We start from the raw sequence: 22,950 nt of genomic DNA, 5'->3' as shown, positions 1-22,950 counted from the left end.
ATATTATACGCTAAGCTCATTCAAAAAGACTTGTTAATACTAAAGAAAGCTATCCATACATGCGATTCATTATTTTATACAAAAAGGAAAAAAACATATAAACAAAACGAGACCTGAGATTTGAAAGTGGTGTCTAGATATAATACTGATGATACACCCTAAATATCTCCTACCACTCTATAGTTTAACTTTATTAACAAAAATATTAATAAATCATCATGAGAGATAGATAAGATATAGATCACCGGACCTGTTGGCACAAGGGCTTTGTGAGCTTTTATGTCTTATAATGGACAGAGCAGCCTCATGCATCGCCTAATGACCAATCTTCCAGATTCAAAACATAATCATACATTGGGAGATTCAGCCAGAAGTTTCATCTAGAACGATATCTGCAGGATCACCAATCCATGGCCGCCCTTCTCTCCACAGAAATTTTATTCTCAGTTTCCCATTTGCATCCACTCCCACAACATGTCCTTTACTTGCATGGGTCTCCATTCCCCAACCCCACCGAGGTGTAACCAGTCCATCCTTTATCTTAACCCGGTCTCCAATTCTGAATGGTCTTATACGTTCCAGTTCCCCGGCTTTGCATAGCCATAGCCTGTCTAGGAAACAGAAAGATACCCATAAGTCTCCATCCTCCATTCTGTGAACCACCCCTATGCTAGAAGGGTTGACCTCTCCCCACTGGTAAGTGGGTGTTGTGATGCTCGCCTTAACTTTAACCCAGTCCCCAATCCTGAGCTCTTCTTCTTCTATGGTTTCCACTTCCGATGGGTCAAGCATCCACGTTTTAGAACCGGCTGGTGTGTATATCCGTAGCTTACCATCCGCATCAATGGCTGCTATGGTTCCTATACTCCCATGGCTATGACCTGACCACCCAAACCTAGGCTGTTTCACTGCCAGTTTGACCCTAGTTTTTTGTCCGACCACAAGCTTCTTTGCTTTCTCTAGGTGCGAAGAGGAGCCCGCCCATCTTTCTTGCTCGCCACAAAACGAAACGGAAGTCGTACCATCCCATTCGTCTCCCTCATATCCTACTCCATGCACTACACCAACACTTCCTGGTCCAGCGGATTTCCAACTAGGAGCACCTTCTCTAAGTTTTACCCATTCTCCAACCTCAAACATAGGTTCCACTTCCAAGTCTGCTGGATCTCCTCTCCACAACCCAGGCAATCCGAAGAAAGCAACCCTTACCTCTCCATCAGCATGAACAGTGGTTATGATGCCTCGTGAATCGGGCTTGGCTCCTCTCCAACCCCATCTTGGTTCTGTTAAGCCCTTCTGGAAATGCACAAACTGGCCCACTTTGAGAGCTGGAATCTTCTCTAAATCTGTGTAGTGAGTACTCCATCTTCCTTTCCGGAAACAACAAGCCAACTCTAAGTAACCTGTTTCCTGTATGCTATGAACGACAGCAATACTCTCCCTTCCTACACTAAACCAATCATAGCTTGGTCTGTTTCCCAGGCTTGGCTTTGAGCGCACCCAGTCACCGACTTCAAAACCTGAGAGCAGCTCTGCATCTCCAGGTGAGACTCTCCACAATGTCTGTCTACCAGTCACCTGTGCCTACAGGAGAACAAAAACAATCCAATCGTCCATATCAAATGAATGCTGAAAAACAAAAACTAAGGAGAGCCCAATCAATCCAGGGGAAATGATCCATTTCAGAAACTTACACTCAGAGTCCCATCCATGTCGATTCTCATTATTTTACCAATAGTCGCTGGAGTCTCATTTGACCATCCAAGTCGTGGTTGGGTAATAGATGGAGTCATATGAATCTCTTCTCCCACATGAAAGGGTACAACCTTTTCAACATCTGTCACAGAACATGAAAAAGGCTTGCTCCTGAAACAGAAAGCTATACCCACATCACCATCTTCGTCTAAGCTGTGCATAACGCCAATACTGTTTCGAGTAATGTCTTCCCATCCATATTTCGGGGAAGACACAGAAGCCTTCACTCTGACCCAGTCGCCAACCTGCTCGTGGTACAAAGCTCAGTGTTAAAAGAATCAAAGCTCTCGACAAGCTGCACATCTAACTAGATGCATTTAAGAAAAGACAATCAAGTATCCTCATCCTTGTGACTCTCAGAGAAAACCAGCTTTACCTTGAAATCGTCAATCTTTTCCATGTCCGAAGGATCTGCCTGCCACGGAATAGGTCGGTTCGGGATTTCAATTATAAGGAGACCATCATTCTCTATTTCACTAATTTTGCCAACACTGTGATGGGTCTCCCCACCCCAAGCATATCGAGGTTCGGCAACTGACCGCTTTACGCACACCCGATCACCAATCTATAATATTAAGAAAACTGTTGGATTGGACTTCTGATATGAAAGCATGAACTGTCTGTAAGAATTTTACAAAATAACATATTACCCTAAAGGGAGCAACAGGTTCAACTTCCTCGGGTTCACAATGCCAGGGATTTGGAAGATAACTTAATTCCACAAGGAGGCTGCTATCTGGCCTTACACAATAAACAATCCCCATACTCCCCGGGACAACAGATCCAAAACCATGTTTTGCTGAGGTCAGATTCTGACGGATACGGACCCAATCCCCGACTTTGAACTCTTCCACACGTTCCATTTCGGCAGGATCAGCTTTCCAACCTCGAGATGCTCCAGGAAACCCAACTCGTAAGATCCCATCCTCATCAACACATAAAACAGTACCGACACTATCACGTGACTGGCCACGCCAACCAAACCTAAGATAGAATCAATCAACACCATATGTGGTTATGACTTTGGTAAAATAAATTACACCATAATTTCTACACGGAGAGTACTAACAAACCTTGGCTCTTTGACATCTGCTCTGAGTCTTACATGCTGGCCCCTGTCCAACGGAATCAGCTTAATAACTTCATTTGCCAACACACGAGCTTCCCCAGAACAAAATGCGACAATCATGTCCTCCTTCTCGAGAATAGTTTGCACAAACCCAACACTCTTAGGCTTAGCACCTTGCCACCCATGTAAGGGTGTTGTTATGCCTCTTTTGAACTTCACCCAATCACCTACCTCATAGCTGAGAGAAATTAAAATCAGCGTAAGATAACAGAGAAAAGGTGCATATCAGCAGAAGGATTTAAGAAGTTGTCCTCACACTGTAGGTGATAAATGAACTCCCTTTTTTAATAGTGCCTCCATCAGATCCTCTGAAATCCATTCTCTTGGAAGGGCTTCTAAAAAGTCACGTACTGTCTTGCCACTGTTAATTCAATATTTATACAAATTATATAAAGTATGATCACAGGAAGAAAAGGGTAATGACAATTCACAACGCTAGCTTCTATAGTAAATTTTGTATGAGTGGATTTTACAACCCCGGACAGGAAACTAACATTACCACAGTGTAATGAATATACACCTTTGTTTCAATATATAATATTTGTAGTAGCATCAAATTAGTGCTTGCCTGTGGTTTCTGACGTCCACGGCAGCATCAGGACTTCTAAGCATCACAATTAACCAATCAAGGTTTTCACGTATCATCTTTGCTGCATCTGCTGCTATATGGAATGCGTTGTCTCCTTCATCATCCTATAATAATGAAAATAGAAAAAATAAATTGACAATGTAAAAACAGCACATCTTGGAAGCCAGTTCTGACTGCACCAATGTGGAACCTACAAACATTAGATGTACAAAGCTTTGCCACTACTTATACAAAAAACATATTTTCTGAGCCCTGATATTTACATCAAACATTAGTTAACATAGACGGAAGAAGTGATGATTGTAAACTAAAACAAACTTATTTTCTATTACCTATATTAAAAGCACTGATCATCATTACCAGAACAATAAGAAACAATAGACCCAAAGAACCAGTCGTATTTATATCAACAAGTTAACATTTTCGTCCAGATTAACTAGAGACTCGAGCAATAGCATATCATTAAGTTTAGCCTCTTCATGACAAAAGAATAAAGCTAGTATATATATACAAAACATACGTTAATGACTGTATATTCAACTAGCTGATCATCATTATGCAAGACCATATGAAAGTTCAGATTAACAAATTTCAAGTAAGAAACCAACCAAAGAAAGAAATACAAGTAAAAAATCTGTATAGTTGACAAATTTCTAGCCTTAGGATATGCTTAAACTTAACACTCCGAGTTTTGAATACACAATGGCTCCACGATAAAAAAGAAATATAGTCTTGGCAATAAAGGAGAGTATCAATAACAAATAACTCATTAAACCTAGGGAACCTGCAATATTACCTGTATATTGCAGTCGGAACCAGACTCCAAAAGTAGGCTAACACAGGAGTTCGCGCCTCTGGCCAAAGCCATATGAAGAGGAATTGTATTGTGAACATTGCGGATGTTCGCATTCACACCAGCATCTAGAATGACCTATCAAATTATAATGAATGATATAAGTAGAAAGTATGTAACTCTATCAACGCACAAGATATTTGGCACACTAGTCTTCGTTCTTTTCTCTCAATAACTACCACTATAATTTTCGATTTACACCATATAATATTTACTTCTTGATAGGCAAAGCATCCAAGTCTTGCATTTAAGTGTATGGTGCTCCATAACAGCATAACAACACGGACAAATTCTTTCTTTTTAAAACATCAACGTTAATACGTTATTTGGTAGGAATACAACTTACTCTCACAAGTTCCACATTGTTAGCCATAGCAGCAGTATGCAACGCTGTTCGCCCATGCTGAGTATCTTGCGCAGTCGGATCTGCCCCAGCTGCAAGCAATATCTGAACCAGCTCTCTACCTTCTGCAGCAGTATACATGCTAAGTATACTGATTTATATAATAAAACGAGCACAGACATAACATCCAAAAACTTTCAACATGTGACTGGCCTTTTAAATTTACTACATAAAAAATCATTGGAAATGTGCTTTAAACAATTCTTATCTTATAGATATGACAGTAATCATTCTATCTAACAAATAAAAGATTTGTAGAGGTCCTCATAAAAGATCAGATAGCATAACACAAAAGTCTTCTTCGCTAAATTTGCCATTGCAACAACACACAGGACGAGAATAGAGGATATGGATATGTATATAGTCATACTTCAATGAAGCAATTTACCAAAAAAAAAGATACTATGTTTCATCATTACCCTTTTCATGATCTTTCTTTATAGAAGCAGCCATACACAGAGCAGTGCCAACTGGACTTGGGATATTAATTGCCTGAGAAATTTCTTCTGGACTGGAAACTTCCACCCATCTCTTGATAACAGCAACATTCCATGTTGCTACACACATATGTAGCGGTCTGAAACAAAAATAAAAGTATAAAGATCTATAGCATAAACAACAGAAACATAGGTTTACAAATGAAATATGTTTTCCTAAGAAAGAAAAGAACCATTAATATCACATACAAATCACCGTTAAGGTCATTATGACTTATCCAAATATGTTAACATAACGGGCATGTTTAAGCACATACAATCAAACTAAACAAGATAAGCTCTAACATAGATGCAGAATAGGAGTATCAGAACTATGAAACAAAACCAAATAAATCTGGTTTTAAAATGGCCCTATCAGTGCCAGATCTTATGGTGCCGTCTACCTAGTATAGAAAGAATTCAGGTCTGTACTTACGTCAGGCACTTAGCATTTGAAACAGCCATTGATCTTGAGCCCCCATTTTCCAATACAACAATGGCACAATCTGTGTATTTCTTGGCAATAGCTCGATGAAGCACAGTTTCACCTTCATCATCCACTGCATTTGGATCAGCTCCAGCTACCATCAATTCCTATTAATAGTATCAATAAGCAGAAAGCAATTATTAACATGATAATAGATATAAGTCTTGCATCATATCTTATACTTCACATATGTGGAAGATTTGTGATCCTGTGGTAGAAGCTTTAAAAGACTGATAGCTTCCTCGGGAATAGAGACTTACACGCATACAATCAGGTTGGCCATGGTAAGAACACACATGAGCTACAGATGGGCCAGATCCTTCTCGCAGTCTGGACCTAACATTAGCCCCCTTTTTTATGAGAACATGAACACATTGTGGAGACCCAGCTGCTAAAGCAAAGACAAGAGGAGGATCCCCATCTTTGTCCACAATATCTACATTCGCCTCCCCATACTCCAATATAGCCTCCACAAGTTCAGCACTGCCACGTCTGCAAGCCAAGTGAAGAGCAGATTGACCATCAGCGTTTTGCGCCTCTAATAGAGATCGCACAGAGCTTCCACCGCCTCCAGCTGCAGCCTTCGCTAGTATATTTCTATTCCAAAACAAAACCAAACAAATGTTATTTGAGAACAGGTTGTTTATAGCTAGTCAGAATCGATAGGAATAACTAAAATTCCTAGCAGATACCAACCTTACACCCTCAAAGTCTCCTTCCAAAACAACCCGATGTAGGTTGTTAGGGTTATCCTGAAAGACCCCTATGTTAGTAGGGCGAGTTGCTTCTACAATGTTTACTTCACATATTTTGGTAATCCCACTACATCATACATGGTTCATAAAATTGTTAGGCGAAAGAATACAGGCATGAAGACACCAACAATCTTAGTTGTTGCTGCTAAATTAATTTTTAACACAAGTGAAAGGGTCTTCTTTAGAAGCAATGAAAACAGGGAGACAATAAAATAAAGAAATCTTAGAGACTTAAAAATCTTACTTATCGGGGCTTGCTGAAGGGCTACGTGGTATCTCTTGTAGATGACGAAGAAATGTAGCAAGCATGGCATTAAAGGTTGGTCTTTTCGACGGTTTAAACTGAAGACATTCACCAATCATTTTCCATAGTTCTCGAGGAATTCCCACACCCACTATGCGTTCATATTGTGGTGGTACTTTTCGGGCTTTCACAACAGCTTGAAAAATTTCTTCTCTACTAAGACCATCCCACCTGTAAAATTAAGTGATAGTTAGCACAATGGCGGACACAAAACACAAATGAAATATCCAGTAGGAAGAGGCTTCACATACGGAGTGGATCCAGTGCACATCTCTACTAACGTACAACCAAAACTCCATGCATCCGACTCTGGTGATACACCACTTGCATCCTCCCAAAAAAGTTTTTTCACTGGCCCCCAAGCCTCTGGTGCAGTGTAGTGTGGACTGAGTGTTACACAGTCCGCGTATAGAGTGAGCTTTGAGGAATCATACTCTGGTCGAGTTTTCTGGCATGTTGGCTTCTTTAGGATGGGAGCGAGCCCATAATCAGAAACCACAGCATTGCCACTTGCATCCAAAAGAAGATTGGAAGGTTTTATGTTCATACATATAACACCTGCTGCATGGAGTTCTGCAACCCCTCGAGCAACATCAGCCCCATATCTACATTTGGTACAAATTTTAACATCACAACAAGAGGAATGGAATAAAACTTATGTTGGTCACCGAAGGAATATTCTAAATTGGAAACTTAGAACAACATAGCACGATATGAAAGGATAATACAAAATACTCATTTACTCATAAGAGCATTCAATTTAACAGTCCCTAGACGCTATACATATTAAAACATTCCAATTGCTAAATAAATATGCCAACAGCCCATTTATTTGAAACCTAACATAAGTATAATCTGCATATGATTCCACCATGAAGATATCTTCCAACAATAAGATTCAAGGCTTCCACTACTAAAAAGGTAAGGACTAGGGCAAAAAAAAAAGGTTTTGTCTATTAACAGACGAAAAGTGGCTGCAGCTACTAATGACAAAGACAGATGACAACTACTTCAAGTTGTCTCCTCGCTTAAGTGCTCGGCACCAAAACCTAAAAGCTATCTTAGCAGATTCTCCGAAAATGACACCAGGTTTTAGTTGCCTTTTTTTCACTAAAATCTGCGCACTTGCTATATATTTCTAACAGCAATTTCGGGCTTACTCCAGTAGTGTGAAAGAGGCAATCAATGATGGAAACTTTAAGCACAAAAATGATGACAGTAAAAGGCAGAGATTAGGCAAAATAGAAAGTAAAAGAGAAGGCAAAGAGGAACCTTAAAATCTGCTCCAAAGTGAGCCTGCCTTCATTGCGTTGCATCTCAGACTGAACAGACCCATAACACCTGTCCATCAAAAGACAAAGAGATCCCTCCATCTTCACAACCCCATGGAAAGTACAAACATTCCTACACCACATGGACGCTCTCCGCAAGCTCTCAAGCTGTCCCTGCATCCAATCTACATCCATATCCTCCGTCAAAGTCATCTTTTTCACCGCCACACGGTGCTTACACCTCCCACCGCCGCCTGCAACAGTGGCATCCCACATCTCCACACCACCGCTCTCTTCCCCAATCTGCCTACCCAGCTTCATCTCCGGGTGAGCTCCAACCTCGATCACAGGACCACATGAGCTATTAATCGAGCTGGAGGCATGGAACCCGCGGGACGAACGAGCTCTATCCTCATCGCTTCCATCTTCTTCGTCGTCTTCATCCTCGTCGTCGGTGTAATCGCAATCGAAGTTAGCGCCGCCACCGGAAGCGGCGTGGATGAGAGCAAGCATAGCGTAGTTCTTGCGCAAGCCCTGGACAGAGTTACCAACAACGGACACGTGGCGGCAGCGGGGACAAGTGAGGCTAGTGTCGGAAGAAGTAGAGAACATCTTGGAAAGACAATCTTTGCAGAAGCCATGGCCGCATTGAAGCAATAGAGGAACTCTCTCGTCTTCGTTATACCGCGTGTGGCACACGGAACAACAAGGCACCTTCACTCTCCCAACCATTTGAGAGCTCCCAAAAAAAAAGAGAAAGCCCTAAATTTAGGTCGCGAGATCAGAAGATGAGTGAAAGGCCAAAATCAGTTGAGAGTTCGTTCCCTTTTCAGAACATATCGGTGGGGGGAGAAATAAAGAACAAAGTCTTAAATTAAAGTCGATCCAGATCAAGACGAGAAGAACAGATCCATGGTGAGAGTTAGATCAAAATTGGCTGAGAAAATCAGACACGAACAAAGAAAATAAAAATAAAAATTGTAAGAAAATGTGAAAAAGGTTCGTCTTCAGGGTTTTATAGGATCATTTTTTATTTTTACATTTTTCTTTGTTGTTTATTGTTTTTGTTTGTTTTAATATATAATTTGGGTCTGGTTCGTCGGTTTTGACGGGTTGGTTGATTGGTGCCGTAAGCAGTTGAGCACGAACCCGTTCTCTGACTCTTCTTCACATAAAGTAATCGTCAACCATCAGATCTGGCACCCTTTTTTAATCACTAAACCATAAACACTTGGTAAAACTAAAATGGCTACTGGCCCAACAAGAAAACAATCTATGATGCATAAGAAAGAACTAAGTAGATTATTACGTTGTATCTCGTAAGTCGTAACATGACAATGTGAACATCCTTTGACCGAGATTAGCATTTTTGGGACATACTTCTTTCTATGATTTCACATTAATGTTTCCATCATCACCTTTTTTGTCGTCAGCATCGACATTTAGATTCCTCATAGATACAAAGAAGATGACCCCGTTAAAGCCCAAAAATACAGGGCTCTAAGCCCAAAAGAGCGATATTGGTTAACTTAACACAAGCAATGTACTCATCATGGTTTAAGTGGTTTTGGTTCATCCAACTTTGGGGTTTAGCATATTTAATCGCTGTTCACGGTTTCAACTTTATGCTCTAAAAATGATTCTCCATTAACCAAATTATTCCAAAAATATAATTATCTTTTATTAAAAGTAAACAATTCTTGATTTTTCTTTTTTTTTTTTTTGTTCTCCCGCTTTATACTCTCTCGTCTTCTCCACCTCTCTAACTGCCCCTTTTCCCTCAAACCCTAAGCTGTGTACTGTTAATCCAAAGCTTTTTTTGCACTCAGCCATGGCACCCATTGATCCACACTCATTCACCGATTCTTCTCACCCTCTCACCACGCATGTCTCTCTCTCCCTTTACCTCGATTTCAACTCCTTCATCATCCATGGCTCCGCTCTCCTCACTCTCTCCTCCGCCTTCTCCGGCGAACTCTCTCTTGATACTCGCTCCATTTCCATCGATACGGTCCTCGATCCTCTCACTCTCGCCTCTCTTCCTTACCGCGTCTCCGCCACACCGGATCCAATTCGAGGCACCCAAGTAGTCGTTGTCCTCTCCGGTCAGTCTTCAGTGCTCATCGTCTACTCCACTTCGCCTTCCGCCTCAGCTCTCCAGTGGCTATCTCCGCTTCAGACCTTCTCCAAATCTCACCATTATGTCTACACTCAGTGTCAAGCCATTCACGCCAGATCTATTTTCCCATGCCAGGACACTCCCGCCGCGAGGATCCGCTACGACGTCGTTATGAACATACCCAATTCGCTCTCTGCCGTCATGTCGGCTCGCCACGTCCGTCGTAGGCTTCCGGTTCCTGAGGAGGCTAAACATCTCGAGGCGGGGTCATTGGGGTCGTCACTGTGGTCTGGTGAGGATAGAGTCGTGGAAGAGTTTGCTATGGNCAAAAGAAGATTGGAAGGTTTTATGTTCATACATATAACACCTGCTGCATGGAGTTCTGCAACCCCTCGAGCAACATCAGCCCCATATCTACATTTGGTACAAATTTTAACATCACAACAAGAGGAATGGAATAAAACTTATGTTGGTCACCGAAGGAATATTCTAAATTGGAAACTTAGAACAACATAGCACGATATGAAAGGATAATACAAAATACTCATTTACTCATAAGAGCATTCAATTTAACAGTCCCTAGACGCTATACATATTAAAACATTCCAATTGCTAAATAAATATGCCAACAGCCCATTTATTTGAAACCTAACATAAGTATAATCTGCATATGATTCCACCATGAAGATATCTTCCAACAATAAGATTCAAGGCTTCCACTACTAAAAAGGTAAGGACTAGGGCAAAAAAAAAAGGTTTTGTCTATTAACAGACGAAAAGTGGCTGCAGCTACTAATGACAAAGACAGATGACAACTACTTCAAGTTGTCTCCTCGCTTAAGTGCTCGGCACCAAAACCTAAAAGCTATCTTAGCAGATTCTCCGAAAATGACACCAGGTTTTAGTTGCCTTTTTTTCACTAAAATCTGCGCACTTGCTATATATTTCTAACAGCAATTTCGGGCTTACTCCAGTAGTGTGAAAGAGGCAATCAATGATGGAAACTTTAAGCACAAAAATGATGACAGTAAAAGGCAGAGATTAGGCAAAATAGAAAGTAAAAGAGAAGGCAAAGAGGAACCTTAAAATCTGCTCCAAAGTGAGCCTGCCTTCATTGCGTTGCATCTCAGACTGAACAGACCCATAACACCTGTCCATCAAAAGACAAAGAGATCCCTCCATCTTCACAACCCCATGGAAAGTACAAACATTCCTACACCACATGGACGCTCTCCGCAAGCTCTCAAGCTGTCCCTGCATCCAATCTACATCCATATCCTCCGTCAAAGTCATCTTTTTCACCGCCACACGGTGCTTACACCTCCCACCGCCGCCTGCAACAGTGGCATCCCACATCTCCACACCACCGCTCTCTTCCCCAATCTGCCTACCCAGCTTCATCTCCGGGTGAGCTCCAACCTCGATCACAGGACCACATGAGCTATTAATCGAGCTGGAGGCATGGAACCCGCGGGACGAACGAGCTCTATCCTCATCGCTTCCATCTTCTTCGTCGTCTTCATCCTCGTCGTCGGTGTAATCGCAATCGAAGTTAGCGCCGCCACCGGAAGCGGCGTGGATGAGAGCAAGCATAGCGTAGTTCTTGCGCAAGCCCTGGACAGAGTTACCAACAACGGACACGTGGCGGCAGCGGGGACAAGTGAGGCTAGTGTCGGAAGAAGTAGAGAACATCTTGGAAAGACAATCTTTGCAGAAGCCATGGCCGCATTGAAGCAATAGAGGAACTCTCTCGTCTTCGTTATACCGCGTGTGGCACACGGAACAACAAGGCACCTTCACTCTCCCAACCATTTGAGAGCTCCCAAAAAAAAAGAGAAAGCCCTAAATTTAGGTCGCGAGATCAGAAGATGAGTGAAAGGCCAAAATCAGTTGAGAGTTCGTTCCCTTTTCAGAACATATCGGTGGGGGGAGAAATAAAGAACAAAGTCTTAAATTAAAGTCGATCCAGATCAAGACGAGAAGAACAGATCCATGGTGAGAGTTAGATCAAAATTGGCTGAGAAAATCAGACACGAACAAAGAAAATAAAAATAAAAATTGTAAGAAAATGTGAAAAAGGTTCGTCTTCAGGGTTTTATAGGATCATTTTTTATTTTTACATTTTTCTTTGTTGTTTATTGTTTTTGTTTGTTTTAATATATAATTTGGGTCTGGTTCGTCGGTTTTGACGGGTTGGTTGATTGGTGCCGTAAGCAGTTGAGCACGAACCCGTTCTCTGACTCTTCTTCACATAAAGTAATCGTCAACCATCAGATCTGGCACCCTTTTTTAATCACTAAACCATAAACACTTGGTAAAACTAAAATGGCTACTGGCCCAACAAGAAAACAATCTATGATGCATAAGAAAGAACTAAGTAGATTATTACGTTGTATCTCGTAAGTCGTAACATGACAATGTGAACATCCTTTGACCGAGATTAGCATTTTTGGGACATACTTCTTTCTATGATTTCACATTAATGTTTCCATCATCACCTTTTTTGTCGTCAGCATCGACATTTAGATTCCTCATAGATACAAAGAAGATGACCCCGTTAAAGCCCAAAAATACAGGGCTCTAAGCCCAAAAGAGCGATATTGGTTAACTTAACACAAGCAATGTACTCATCATGGTTTAAGTGGTTTTGGTTCATCCAACTTTGGGGTTTAGCATATTTAATCGCTGTTCACGGTTTCAACTTTATGCTCTAAAAATGATTCTCCATTAACCAAATTATTCCAAAAATATAATTATCTTTTATTAAAAGTAAACAATTCTTGATTTTTCTTTTTTTTTTTTTTGTTCTCCCGCTTTATACTCTCTCGTCTTCTCCACCTCTCTAACTGCCCCTTTTCCCTCAAACCCTAAGCTGTGTACTGTTAATCCAAAGCTTTTTTTGCACTCAGCCATGGCACCCATTGATCCACACTCATTCACCGATTCTTCTCACCCTCTCACCACGCATGTCTCTCTCTCCCTTTACCTCGATTTCAACTCCTTCATCATCCATGGCTCCGCTCTCCTCACTCTCTCCTCCGCCTTCTCCGGCGAACTCTCTCTTGATACTCGCTCCATTTCCATCGATACGGTCCTCGATCCTCTCACTCTCGCCTCTCTTCCTTACCGCGTCTCCGCCACACCGGATCCAATTCGAGGCACCCAAGTAGTCGTTGTCCTCTCCGGTCAGTCTTCAGTGCTCATCGTCTACTCCACTTCGCCTTCCGCCTCAGCTCTCCAGTGGCTATCTCCGCTTCAGACCTTCTCCAAATCTCACCATTATGTCTACACTCAGTGTCAAGCCATTCACGCCAGATCTATTTTCCCATGCCAGGACACTCCCGCCGCGAGGATCCGCTACGACGTCGTTATGAACATACCCAATTCGCTCTCTGCCGTCATGTCGGCTCGCCACGTCCGCCGTAGGCTTCCGGTTCCTGAGGAGGCTAAACATCTCGAGGCGGGGTCACTGGGATCGTCACTGTGGTCTGGTGAGGATAGAGTCGTGGAAGAGTTTGCTATGGAACAGCCTATTCCGCCTTATCTTTTTGCGTTCGCCGTAGGTGAGTTAGGGTTCAGGGAAGTTGGACCTAGGACTCGGGTATACACAGAGTCTGCCGCCGTTGAAGTTCTAGATGCGGCGGCACTGGAGTTTGCAGGAACTGAGGATATGATCAAGCAAGGGGAGATGCTGTTTGGAGATTACGAGTGGGAGAGGTTTGACTTGTTGGTGCTTCCTCCGAGTTTTCCTTATGGAGGGATGGAGAATCCAAGGATGGTGTTCCTGACGCCTACTGTGATCAAAGGAGACTCCTCTGGGGCTCAAGTTGTAGCTCACGAGCTTGCACATAGCTGGACTGGGAACTTGATCACCAACATCAACAATGAACATTTCTGGTTGAATGAGGTATATTCTTGATTAGCTCTTTTAACTTCTCCCAAGTAAGTAGTTATATCTCAGCTTATGCTTCAGGGTAGAAATAATTGTCCTGTGCTTAGGGTGTGTAACTGTGTGTCTGATTTTTAGAGTCTGCCTTGTTGATGGGAGAAAAACTTATTTTGATTTTCATGGCAATAGGGATTCACAACTTACGCAGAGAGGAGAATTGTGGAGNTCACTAAAATCTGCGCACTTGCTATATATTTCTAACAGCAATTTCGGGCTTACTCCAGTAGTGTGAAAGAGGCAATCAATGATGGAAACTTTAAGCACAAAAATGATGACAGTAAAAGGCAGAGATTAGGCAAAATAGAAAGTAAAAGAGAAGGCAAAGAGGAACCTTAAAATCTGCTCCAAAGTGAGCCTGCCTTCATTGCGTTGCATCTCAGACTGAACAGACCCATAACACCTGTCCATCAAAAGACAAAGAGATCCCTCCATCTTCACAACCCCATGGAAAGTACAAACATTCCTACACCACATGGACGCTCTCCGCAAGCTCTCAAGCTGTCCCTGCATCCAATCTACATCCATATCCTCCGTCAAAGTCATCTTTTTCACCGCCACACGGTGCTTACACCTCCCACCGCCGCCTGCAACAGTGGCATCCCACATCTCCACACCACCGCTCTCTTCCCCAATCTGCCTACCCAGCTTCATCTCCGGGTGAGCTCCAACCTCGATCACAGGACCACATGAGCTATTAATCGAGCTGGAGGCATGGAACCCGCGGGACGAACGAGCTCTATCCTCATCGCTTCCATCTTCTTCGTCGTCTTCATCCTCGTCGTCGGTGTAATCGCAATCGAAGTTAGCGCCGCCACCGGAAGCGGCGTGGATGAGAGCAAGCATAGCGTAGTTCTTGCGCAAGCCCTGGACAGAGTTACCAACAACGGACACGTGGCGGCAGCGGGGACAAGTGAGGCTAGTGTCGGAAGAAGTAGAGAACATCTTGGAAAGACAATCTTTGCAGAAGCCATGGCCGCATTGAAGCAATAGAGGAACTCTCTCGTCTTCGTTATACCGCGTGTGGCACACGGAACAACAAGGCACCTTCACTCTCCCAACCATTTGAGAGCTCCCAAAAAAAAAGAGAAAGCCCTAAATTTAGGTCGCGAGATCAGAAGATGAGTGAAAGGCCAAAATCAGTTGAGAGTTCGTTCCCTTTTCAGAACATATCGGTGGGGGGAGAAATAAAGAACAAAGTCTTAAATTAAAGTCGATCCAGATCAAGACGAGAAGAACAGATCCATGGTGAGAGTTAGATCAAAATTGGCTGAGAAAATCAGACACGAACAAAGAAAATAAAAATAAAAATTGTAAGAAAATGTGAAAAAGGTTCGTCTTCAGGGTTTTATAGGATCATTTTTTATTTTTACATTTTTCTTTGTTGTTTATTGTTTTTGTTTGTTTTAATATATAATTTGGGTCTGGTTCGTCGGTTTTGACGGGTTGGTTGATTGGTGCCGTAAGCAGTTGAGCACGAACCCGTTCTCTGACTCTTCTTCACATAAAGTAATCGTCAACCATCAGATCTGGCACCCTTTTTTAATCACTAAACCATAAACACTTGGTAAAACTAAAATGGCTACTGGCCCAACAAGAAAACAATCTATGATGCATAAGAAAGAACTAAGTAGATTATTACGTTGTATCTCGTAAGTCGTAACATGACAATGTGAACATCCTTTGACCGAGATTAGCATTTTTGGGACATACTTCTTTCTATGATTTCACATTAATGTTTCCATCATCACCTTTTTTGTCGTCAGCATCGACATTTAGATTCCTCATAGATACAAAGAAGATGACCCCGTTAAAGCCCAAAAATACAGGGCTCTAAGCCCAAAAGAGCGATATTGGTTAACTTAACACAAGCAATGTACTCATCATGGTTTAAGTGGTTTTGGTTCATCCAACTTTGGGGTTTAGCATATTTAATCGCTGTTCACGGTTTCAACTTTATGCTCTAAAAATGATTCTCCATTAACCAAATTATTCCAAAAATATAATTATCTTTTATTAAAAGTAAACAATTCTTGATTTTTCTTTTTTTTTTTTTTGTTCTCCCGCTTTATACTCTCTCGTCTTCTCCACCTCTCTAACTGCCCCTTTTCCCTCAAACCCTAAGCTGTGTACTGTTAATCCAAAGCTTTTTTTGCACTCAGCCATGGCACCCATTGATCCACACTCATTCACCGATTCTTCTCACCCTCTCACCACGCATGTCTCTCTCTCCCTTTACCTCGATTTCAACTCCTTCATCATCCATGGCTCCGCTCTCCTCACTCTCTCCTCCGCCTTCTCCGGCGAACTCTCTCTTGATACTCGCTCCATTTCCATCGATACGGTCCTCGATCCTCTCACTCTCGCCTCTCTTCCTTACCGCGTCTCCGCCACACCGGATCCAATTCGAGGCACCCAAGTAGTCGTTGTCCTCTCCGGTCAGTCTTCAGTGCTCATCGTCTACTCCACTTCGCCTTCCGCCTCAGCTCTCCAGTGGCTATCTCCGCTTCAGACCTTCTCCAAATCTCACCATTATGTCTACACTCAGTGTCAAGCCATTCACGCCAGATCTATTTTCCCATGCCAGGACACTCCCGCCGCGAGGATCCGCTACGACGTCGTTATGAACATACCCAATTCGCTCTCTGCCGTCATGTCGGCTCGCCACGTCCGCCGTAGGCTTCCGGTTCCTGAGGAGGCTAAACATCTCGAGGCGGGGTCACTGGGATCGTCACTGTGGTCTGGTGAGGATAGAGTCGTGGAAGAGTTTGCTATGGAACAGCCTATTCCGCCTTATCTTTTTGCGTTCGCCGTAGGTGAGTTAGGGTTCAGGGAAGTTGGACCTAGGACTCGGGTATACACAGAGTCTGCCGCCGTTGAAGTTCTAGATGCGGCGGCACTGGAGTTTGCAGGAACTGAGGATATGATCAAGCAAGGGGAGATGCTGTTTGGAGATTACGAGTGGGAGAGGTTTGACTTGTTGGTGCTTCCTCCGAGTTTTCCTTATGGAGGGATGGAGAATCCAAGGATGGTGTTCCTGACGCCTACTGTGATCAAAGGAGACTCCTCTGGGGCTCAAGTTGTAGCTCACGAGCTTGCACATAGCTGGACTGGGAACTTGATCACCAACATCAACAATGAACATTTCTGGTTGAATGAGGTATATTCTTGATTAGCTCTTTTAACTTCTCCCAAGTAAGTAGTTATATCTCAGCTTATGCTTCAGGGTAGAAATAATTGTCCTGTGCTTAGGGTGTGTAACTGTGTGTCTGATTTTTAGAGTCTGCCTTGTTGATGGGAGAAAAACTTATTTTGATTTTCATGGCAATAGGGATTCACAACTTACGCAGAGAGGAGAATTGTGGAGGTTGTACAAGGCGCAGATATAGCTACTTTGAACATGGGCATTGGTTGGAGGGGTTTGACTGATGAAATGGAACGGTTTAAAGACAACTTGGAGTGCACTAAACTGTGGAACAATCAAGAAGGTGTTGATCCAGATGACGTATATTCTCAGGTTCCATATGAAAAAGGATTCCAATTTGTCCTGCGAATTGAACGTCAGGTTAGTTGAACTGCCACCTCTGCTTTCTTATGTAATCTTTACAAGCGTGGTCACTTATTTACTGAAAAACTTTCAGATTGGAAGGACTGCTTTTGATGAATTCCTCAAGAAATACATTGCTACTTTTAAGTTCAAGTCCATCGATACCAATACATTTCTTGAGTTCCTGAAAGCAAACATCCCTGGCATAGAGAAAGAGATCAACCTACAGCTGTGGACTGAGGGAGTTGGTATACCAGAAGATGCATATGAACCAGTCTCAACCATTTACACAAAAATCATATCCCTGGCAAAAGAGTTTAAGGAAGGAAGGATGCCAAGTGAGGATGAGGTTGCTAAGTGGAACGGACAGGAATGGGAGTTGTACTTGGAGAATCTTCCCAAGTCATGTGAACCTTCTCAGGTACTTTTTACACTTCTTTTCTTCCTCTAAGATAACGGAGAGTTGTTAGGTGTGTTAGACTTGGGTCAAACGAACTGATAAGCTTTCATAAGGAAGAGATAAAGGCCTAACTAACAGTCAGCTAGACTCAATAGTTACTCTTACATTAGTGTTAGGCTAGTGAATGGTTGTGGAAAGATCTCTTCAACTATTCTTTCTGACTTTCTGAGAATTTAGTAATCTTGTTGTCTTGTATGTAATCGAGAATGCAAGATCTATAAAGGAAGAATTGGGAATCAGGTTCCAAAAACCGATGACTAAGTACTAACACATGTTTGCTTATTGGGTGATTCAGGTTATGGCCTTGGACAAGCGGTACAGACTAGCAGAATCAAAGGACTACGAAGTGAAGGTGTCGTTTCTGCAACTTGCAATTGCATCAAAGTGCAGAGAGTACCATGGGGAAGTGGAGAAAGCTCTAAAAGCGGTAGGAAGGATGAAGTACCTGCGTCCTCTCTTCACTGCTCTGGCACAAACTGGTGGAACAGAAGAGAAGCAACTCGCGAAGCAGGTGTTTGCAGAAGCTCGAGAAACTTACCACCCCATAGCTCAGGGAGTGGTTGAGTCAATCCTCTCTAAGTACATCTAAACAAGACCCTTTTTGTTATTAGCTTGAGAGAGCAGTCCAACAAAAAACAACATTTCAATAAAACCCAGTGACTGTAATAACAATTCGTGCTTTTGAGCCATAAACAAAATGAATGTGCCTTGCCTTGTTGATACATTACATTCTCCAAAAGATTAGTACAAGCTTACTTATAATAACTATTATGCATTGCTCTCATCCTCCAACTTTTTGATATAAGCCTTAAGCACCATGATAACCTCAATAGCCGGTGCTTGTAAAGTAGAGACGAGATTAATGGCCGGAGATTGCAGAGCGCCGAGCAGCTTAGCGTAGACCTCAGCACGAGTGGGCATGGTCTCGAGAACTTTGAAATTGTCAGGAGCGTAGAACTTACCTTCGAAGACGGCACCAGCAAAGTCATTGTCTTCAAGCTTGCGTTCCTTCTGGAAGCTCCGGTAGGGTTTGATGGCGGAAGGGATTTCATCAGTCTGAACGAAAAGCCAAGCGTTCATGCCTTTCATACAAGGCTTGAGAGCTTCCCATTTGGTGCCTTCAATGGCTTTGAAGACCAGAGTGTTCTTGGCTACGATGAGCTTCGTGGTGTCGGGGAGAGTTCTACGGAGGTCTTGAAACTGCTTGACGGTGAGGCCTTTGTAGTTGATGGCTGCGAGGAGATGGCAGTTCTCGAGATGGGACTTGACGGCTTCGACTGTCTCTTCCTTTTTGTTACGAGACACGGCGGATCTGATGACAGGGAGGCGAGGGTAGTTTGGGGAATTCGAGGTTTTGGGTGTTACGGTTGAGATTCGCTGGTGGCAGAGAGGAGACAAGGAAGACGAGAAGGAGAGAAGAGCCACTTCCATTTTTTTTTGCTTTGCTCAGAAGATGGATGAGACGAGGAAGAAGGAGACTGTGCTGCTGCTTCTTCTTCTGTGTGTGGAGGGAGAAGAGAAGATAGAGAGATGACCGAACCAACAACGCAATCCACTCAGGAATTTTTTTATTTATTATTATATTAATTTATTAAATGTAAAAATTCATAGGTTTAATAGACGGAACTATTTAACTCCGTCTAATTGAACTCATTTTGTCCTTTAGACTGGTTCTGAAGACAGACAACAATAACATGATGAGATCCCAACAACATTATCCACTGGTTAGTAATTTTTAGTCAAGAACCCAAAATAAAATGTTTTACTCTCTAACTAGGTAGGGATCATGGAGAAAAAAAAAGCTTCCTCTCTCTCTTCTCTCTCTAAAAAATCTTTCAGAGAAGAGAGAAAGCATGTAGTTGTTGTATTCGCCGGCCAGAGTTAATCTGGCTTTTCTGTCCCATACTCCGCCGTCCAGTTTGTTTAACTGGCTTCAGCCCGACATCCTCAGGTTTCTACAGCGGTGGTTGGTCGGTTTTCACCCGGCAGATTCGGCTCTCACATGCGATTTTGGCCGGTTTTTATCGTTTCTTCTGCAGTAAATCGGTTTTTGGCCGATTTCTTTAGTTTTATTTAGTTTTTCTTTCAATAATATCTCTGGACCTATGTATGGTGGGCCGTTTCGGCGACCTCCAACTAGCTCCTCAAGTTTGGTTTTTATGGTCTCCGGTGGTTTCCGCTGAGATCCTACAGTATCTAATCCGACCAGATCGGGTGGTTTACTGTTTCTCTCTCAGGTGTTCTCACGCCAGTTTTGTTTTCTTAAGATCTGTAGTTTACAACAAATCATCATATATGATTATGAGAAAAAGGTAATGAAAAGAAGACGTATTTCCAACATATTTGGATTGCCTGTAGCCGTTTTTTACATGTTTATGAAGCTTCGATCGAGCAAGCTTTTGTGGATCAATCAAATTTCTTTTCTTTTTTTTTGATTTTGCCAGATCTCAATTGTTTGATGATTTGGAAAATTAGATGGGTTGGAATCCCTGTATTTGGATCCATTCTCTCTGTTTATGCAGTCTCCGGTGAGAAACAACCAAAAATTGATGCTTCACTCATTTTCCGGCGTCAATAGTGTTCACCGGTATCGGAGTTTTCAACGGCAAAGGATGACCGGAAGTTTTATCGTTTCTCTTGCAACATGGTCACACCACGTGTTTTTGCTATTGACACGTTAGAAGCGGAAGAGTTATCCTTCAAAAAAAACCTTTGATGTAATCTTTTGGCAAGAACATGTATAAAAGAAGTGAAAGGAGAAAAGAAAATCTCTGTTGGCAAAAATATTGATGTATAGATTCGTCCCTATAGTTTTCTGTTTTGTGAATGTGAAAGTTAGAGAGTGTCCCAATTTGGGATGTTCGAAGTAGCTTCATTCACCATCTTCACAAGAGTCACCTGCACCCACCACAACCACAAACAAAATTAGGCTTCTCGGACTCACACTTCTTGTCAACAATTGGCCACAAGCAAGAAACCGTGATCCTAAAGAGATACTAACAGAGCGATGTATATCATCTGTCCGGGAAGTAAAACCATTGCAAATTGACAAACTACATAAAACTTAATTAAGCCTTTGTGTATGAAGTTCCTAATATAGTCTCGGATTCCACTAAAAACCAATGCCATGATGTGGGTAAGTTCCCCTATGAGCTATGAATGGACCTTACTGCAGAGGACTCAGATTAGAGTGGTAAATATATAACATACCACACTTTCTGGAACACCGNAAGTGGAACGGACAGGAATGGGAGTTGTACTTGGAGAATCTTCCCAAGTCATGTGAACCTTCTCAGGTACTTTTTACACTTCTTTTCTTCCTCTAAGATAACGGAGAGTTGTTAGGTGTGTTAGACTTGGGTCAAACGAACTGATAAGCTTTCATAAGGAAGAGATAAAGGCCTAACTAACAGTCAGCTAGACTCAATAGTTACTCTTACATTAGTGTTAGGCTAGTGAATGGTTGTGGAAAGATCTCTTCAACTATTCTTTCTGACTTTCTGAGAATTTAGTAATCTTGTTGTCTTGTATGTAATCGAGAATGCAAGATCTATAAAGGAAGAATTGGGAATCAGGTTCCAAAAACCGATGACTAAGTACTAACACATGTTTGCTTATTGGGTGATTCAGGTTATGGCCTTGGACAAGCGGTACAGACTAGCAGAATCAAAGGACTACGAAGTGAAGGTGTCGTTTCTGCAACTTGCAATTGCATCAAAGTGCAGAGAGTACCATGGGGAAGTGGAGAAAGCTCTAAAAGCGGTAGGAAGGATGAAGTACCTGCGTCCTCTCTTCACTGCTCTGGCACAAACTGGTGGAACAGAAGAGAAGCAACTCGCGAAGCAGGTGTTTGCAGAAGCTCGAGAAACTTACCACCCCATAGCTCAGGGAGTGGTTGAGTCAATCCTCTCTAAGTACATCTAAACAAGACCCTTTTTGTTATTAGCTTGAGAGAGCAGTCCAACAAAAAACAACATTTCAATAAAACCCAGTGACTGTAATAACAATTCGTGCTTTTGAGCCATAAACAAAATGAATGTGCCTTGCCTTGTTGATACATTACATTCTCCAAAAGATTAGTACAAGCTTACTTATAATAACTATTATGCATTGCTCTCATCCTCCAACTTTTTGATATAAGCCTTAAGCACCATGATAACCTCAATAGCCGGTGCTTGTAAAGTAGAGACGAGATTAATGGCCGGAGATTGCAGAGCGCCGAGCAGCTTAGCGTAGACCTCAGCACGAGTGGGCATGGTCTCGAGAACTTTGAAATTGTCAGGAGCGTAGAACTTACCTTCGAAGACGGCACCAGCAAAGTCATTGTCTTCAAGCTTGCGTTCCTTCTGGAAGCTCCGGTAGGGTTTGATGGCGGAAGGGATTTCATCAGTCTGAACGAAAAGCCAAGCGTTCATGCCTTTCATACAAGGCTTGAGAGCTTCCCATTTGGTGCCTTCAATGGCTTTGAAGACCAGAGTGTTCTTGGCTACGATGAGCTTCGTGGTGTCGGGGAGAGTTCTACGGAGGTCTTGAAACTGCTTGACGGTGAGGCCTTTGTAGTTGATGGCTGCGAGGAGATGGCAATTCTCGAGATGGGACTTGACCGCTTCGACTGTCTCTTCCTTTTTGTTACGAGACACGGCGGATCTGATGACCGGGAGGCGAGGGTAGTTTGGGGAATTCGAGGTTTTGGGTGTTACGGTTGAGATTCGCTGGTGGCAGAGAGGAGACAAGGAAGACGAGAAGGAGAGAAGAGCCACTTCCATTTTTTTTTGCTTTGCTCAGAAGATGGATGAGACGAGGAAGAAGGAGACTGTGCTGCTGCTTCTTCTTCTGTGTGTGGAGGGAGAAGAGAA

General features: G+C 42.5%; 6 protein-coding genes across 8 annotated transcripts; 2 read left to right on the top strand and 4 right to left on the bottom strand.

The window, feature by feature from the left end:
- Positions 17-9,043, bottom strand: LOC109124499 (E3 ubiquitin-protein ligase KEG-like). 2 transcript variants are annotated; one of them, XM_010421631.2, is made up of 16 exons: positions 8,024-9,043; positions 7,003-7,356; positions 6,692-6,922; positions 6,389-6,514; positions 5,953-6,289; positions 5,642-5,799; positions 5,149-5,306; positions 4,673-4,794; positions 4,270-4,404; positions 3,453-3,577; positions 3,141-3,245; positions 2,829-3,062; positions 2,406-2,739; positions 2,132-2,320; positions 1,695-2,000; positions 17-1,584 (listed from the first exon to the last, which is right to left on the bottom strand). In XM_010421631.2, exons 1-16 carry the CDS (start codon positions 8,752-8,754, stop codon positions 364-366), a joined length of 4,866 nt encoding a protein of 1,621 aa, XP_010419933.1. In that variant the 5' UTR covers positions 8,755-9,043; the 3' UTR covers positions 17-363. The 2 variants fall into 2 exon arrangements, with proteins under 2 accessions (XP_010419933.1, XP_010419934.1); XM_010421632.2 differs by having other exon boundaries at positions 4,673-4,791.
- Positions 10,300-12,254, bottom strand: LOC104709118 (E3 ubiquitin-protein ligase KEG-like). Its single transcript, XM_019228640.1, has 2 exons — positions 11,223-12,254; positions 10,300-10,555 (listed from the first exon to the last, which is right to left on the bottom strand). The coding sequence occupies exons 1-2, from the start codon at positions 11,951-11,953 to the stop codon at positions 10,300-10,302; spliced, it is 987 nt and encodes a 328-aa protein (XP_019084185.1). The 5' UTR covers positions 11,954-12,254.
- LOC104709116 (leukotriene A-4 hydrolase homolog) lies at positions 12,928-14,291 on the top strand. Its single transcript, XM_010425779.1, has 2 exons — positions 12,928-14,048; positions 14,220-14,291. Exons 1-2 carry the CDS (start codon positions 13,053-13,055, stop codon positions 14,289-14,291), a joined length of 1,068 nt encoding a protein of 355 aa, XP_010424081.1. The 5' UTR covers positions 12,928-13,052.
- On the top strand, positions 16,127-22,151 carry LOC104705604 (leukotriene A-4 hydrolase homolog). Of its 2 annotated transcripts, XM_010421635.2 has the most exons (5): positions 16,127-17,247; positions 17,419-17,652; positions 17,729-18,004; positions 21,340-21,390; positions 21,725-22,151. In XM_010421635.2, the coding sequence occupies exons 1-5, from the start codon at positions 16,252-16,254 to the stop codon at positions 22,016-22,018; spliced, it is 1,851 nt and encodes a 616-aa protein (XP_010419937.1). In that variant the 5' UTR covers positions 16,127-16,251; the 3' UTR covers positions 22,019-22,151. The 2 variants fall into 2 exon arrangements, with proteins under 2 accessions (XP_010419937.1, XP_010419936.1); XM_010421634.2 differs by lacking the exons at positions 21,340-21,390; positions 21,725-22,151 and adding an exon at positions 18,390-18,816 and having other exon boundaries at positions 16,128-17,247; positions 17,729-18,055.
- On the bottom strand, positions 18,752-19,573 carry LOC104705605 (50S ribosomal protein L10, chloroplastic). Its single transcript, XM_010421636.2, has one exon. It carries the CDS (start codon positions 19,523-19,525, stop codon positions 18,863-18,865), a length of 663 nt encoding a protein of 220 aa, XP_010419938.1. The 5' UTR covers positions 19,526-19,573; the 3' UTR covers positions 18,752-18,862.
- On the bottom strand, positions 22,054-22,936 carry LOC104705606 (50S ribosomal protein L10, chloroplastic). The gene has a single exon (XM_010421637.2). The coding sequence runs from the start codon at positions 22,858-22,860 to the stop codon at positions 22,198-22,200; it is 663 nt and encodes a 220-aa protein (XP_010419939.1). The 5' UTR covers positions 22,861-22,936; the 3' UTR covers positions 22,054-22,197.

The sequence above is a fragment of the Camelina sativa genome, chromosome 8, assembly GCF_000633955.1.
Source record: "Camelina sativa cultivar DH55 chromosome 8, Cs, whole genome shotgun sequence".
Classification (NCBI taxonomy): domain Eukaryota; kingdom Viridiplantae; phylum Streptophyta; class Magnoliopsida; order Brassicales; family Brassicaceae; genus Camelina; species Camelina sativa.
The sequence above is the reverse complement of the archived record's forward strand: the minus strand, read 5'-3'. Positions and strand labels throughout refer to the sequence as shown.

Bases quoted from the DNA above. Each gene is read 5' to 3' on its own strand.
- LOC104705606 (XM_010421637.2), bottom strand. From the start codon at position 22,860: ATGGAAGTGGCTCTTCTCTCCTTCTCGTCTTCCTTGTCTCCTCTCTGC.
- LOC109124499 (XM_010421631.2), bottom strand. From the start codon at position 8,754: ATGGTTGGGAGAGTGAAGGTGCCTTGTTGTTCCGTGTGCCACACGCGG. The intron at 6,923-7,002 runs GTATGTGAAGCC...TTAATTTTACAG, and splicing joins ATGTGCACTGGATCCACTCC to GTGGGATGGTCTTAGTAGAG. The intron at 5,800-5,952 runs GTAAGTCTCTAT...TACTATTAATAG, and splicing joins GCCAACCTGATTGTATGCGT to GAATTGATGGTAGCTGGAGC.
- LOC104705605 (XM_010421636.2), bottom strand. From the start codon at position 19,525: ATGGAAGTGGCTCTTCTCTCCTTCTCGTCTTCCTTGTCTCCTCTCTGC.
- LOC104705604 (XM_010421635.2), top strand. From the start codon at position 16,252: ATGGCACCCATTGATCCACACTCATTCACCGATTCTTCTCACCCTCTC. The intron at 17,653-17,728 runs GTTAGTTGAACT...AAAAACTTTCAG, and splicing joins TCCTGCGAATTGAACGTCAG to ATTGGAAGGACTGCTTTTGA. The intron at 18,005-21,339 runs GAATGGGAGTTG...TGGAACGGACAG, and splicing joins TTGCTAAGTGGAACGGACAG to GAATGGGAGTTGTACTTGGA.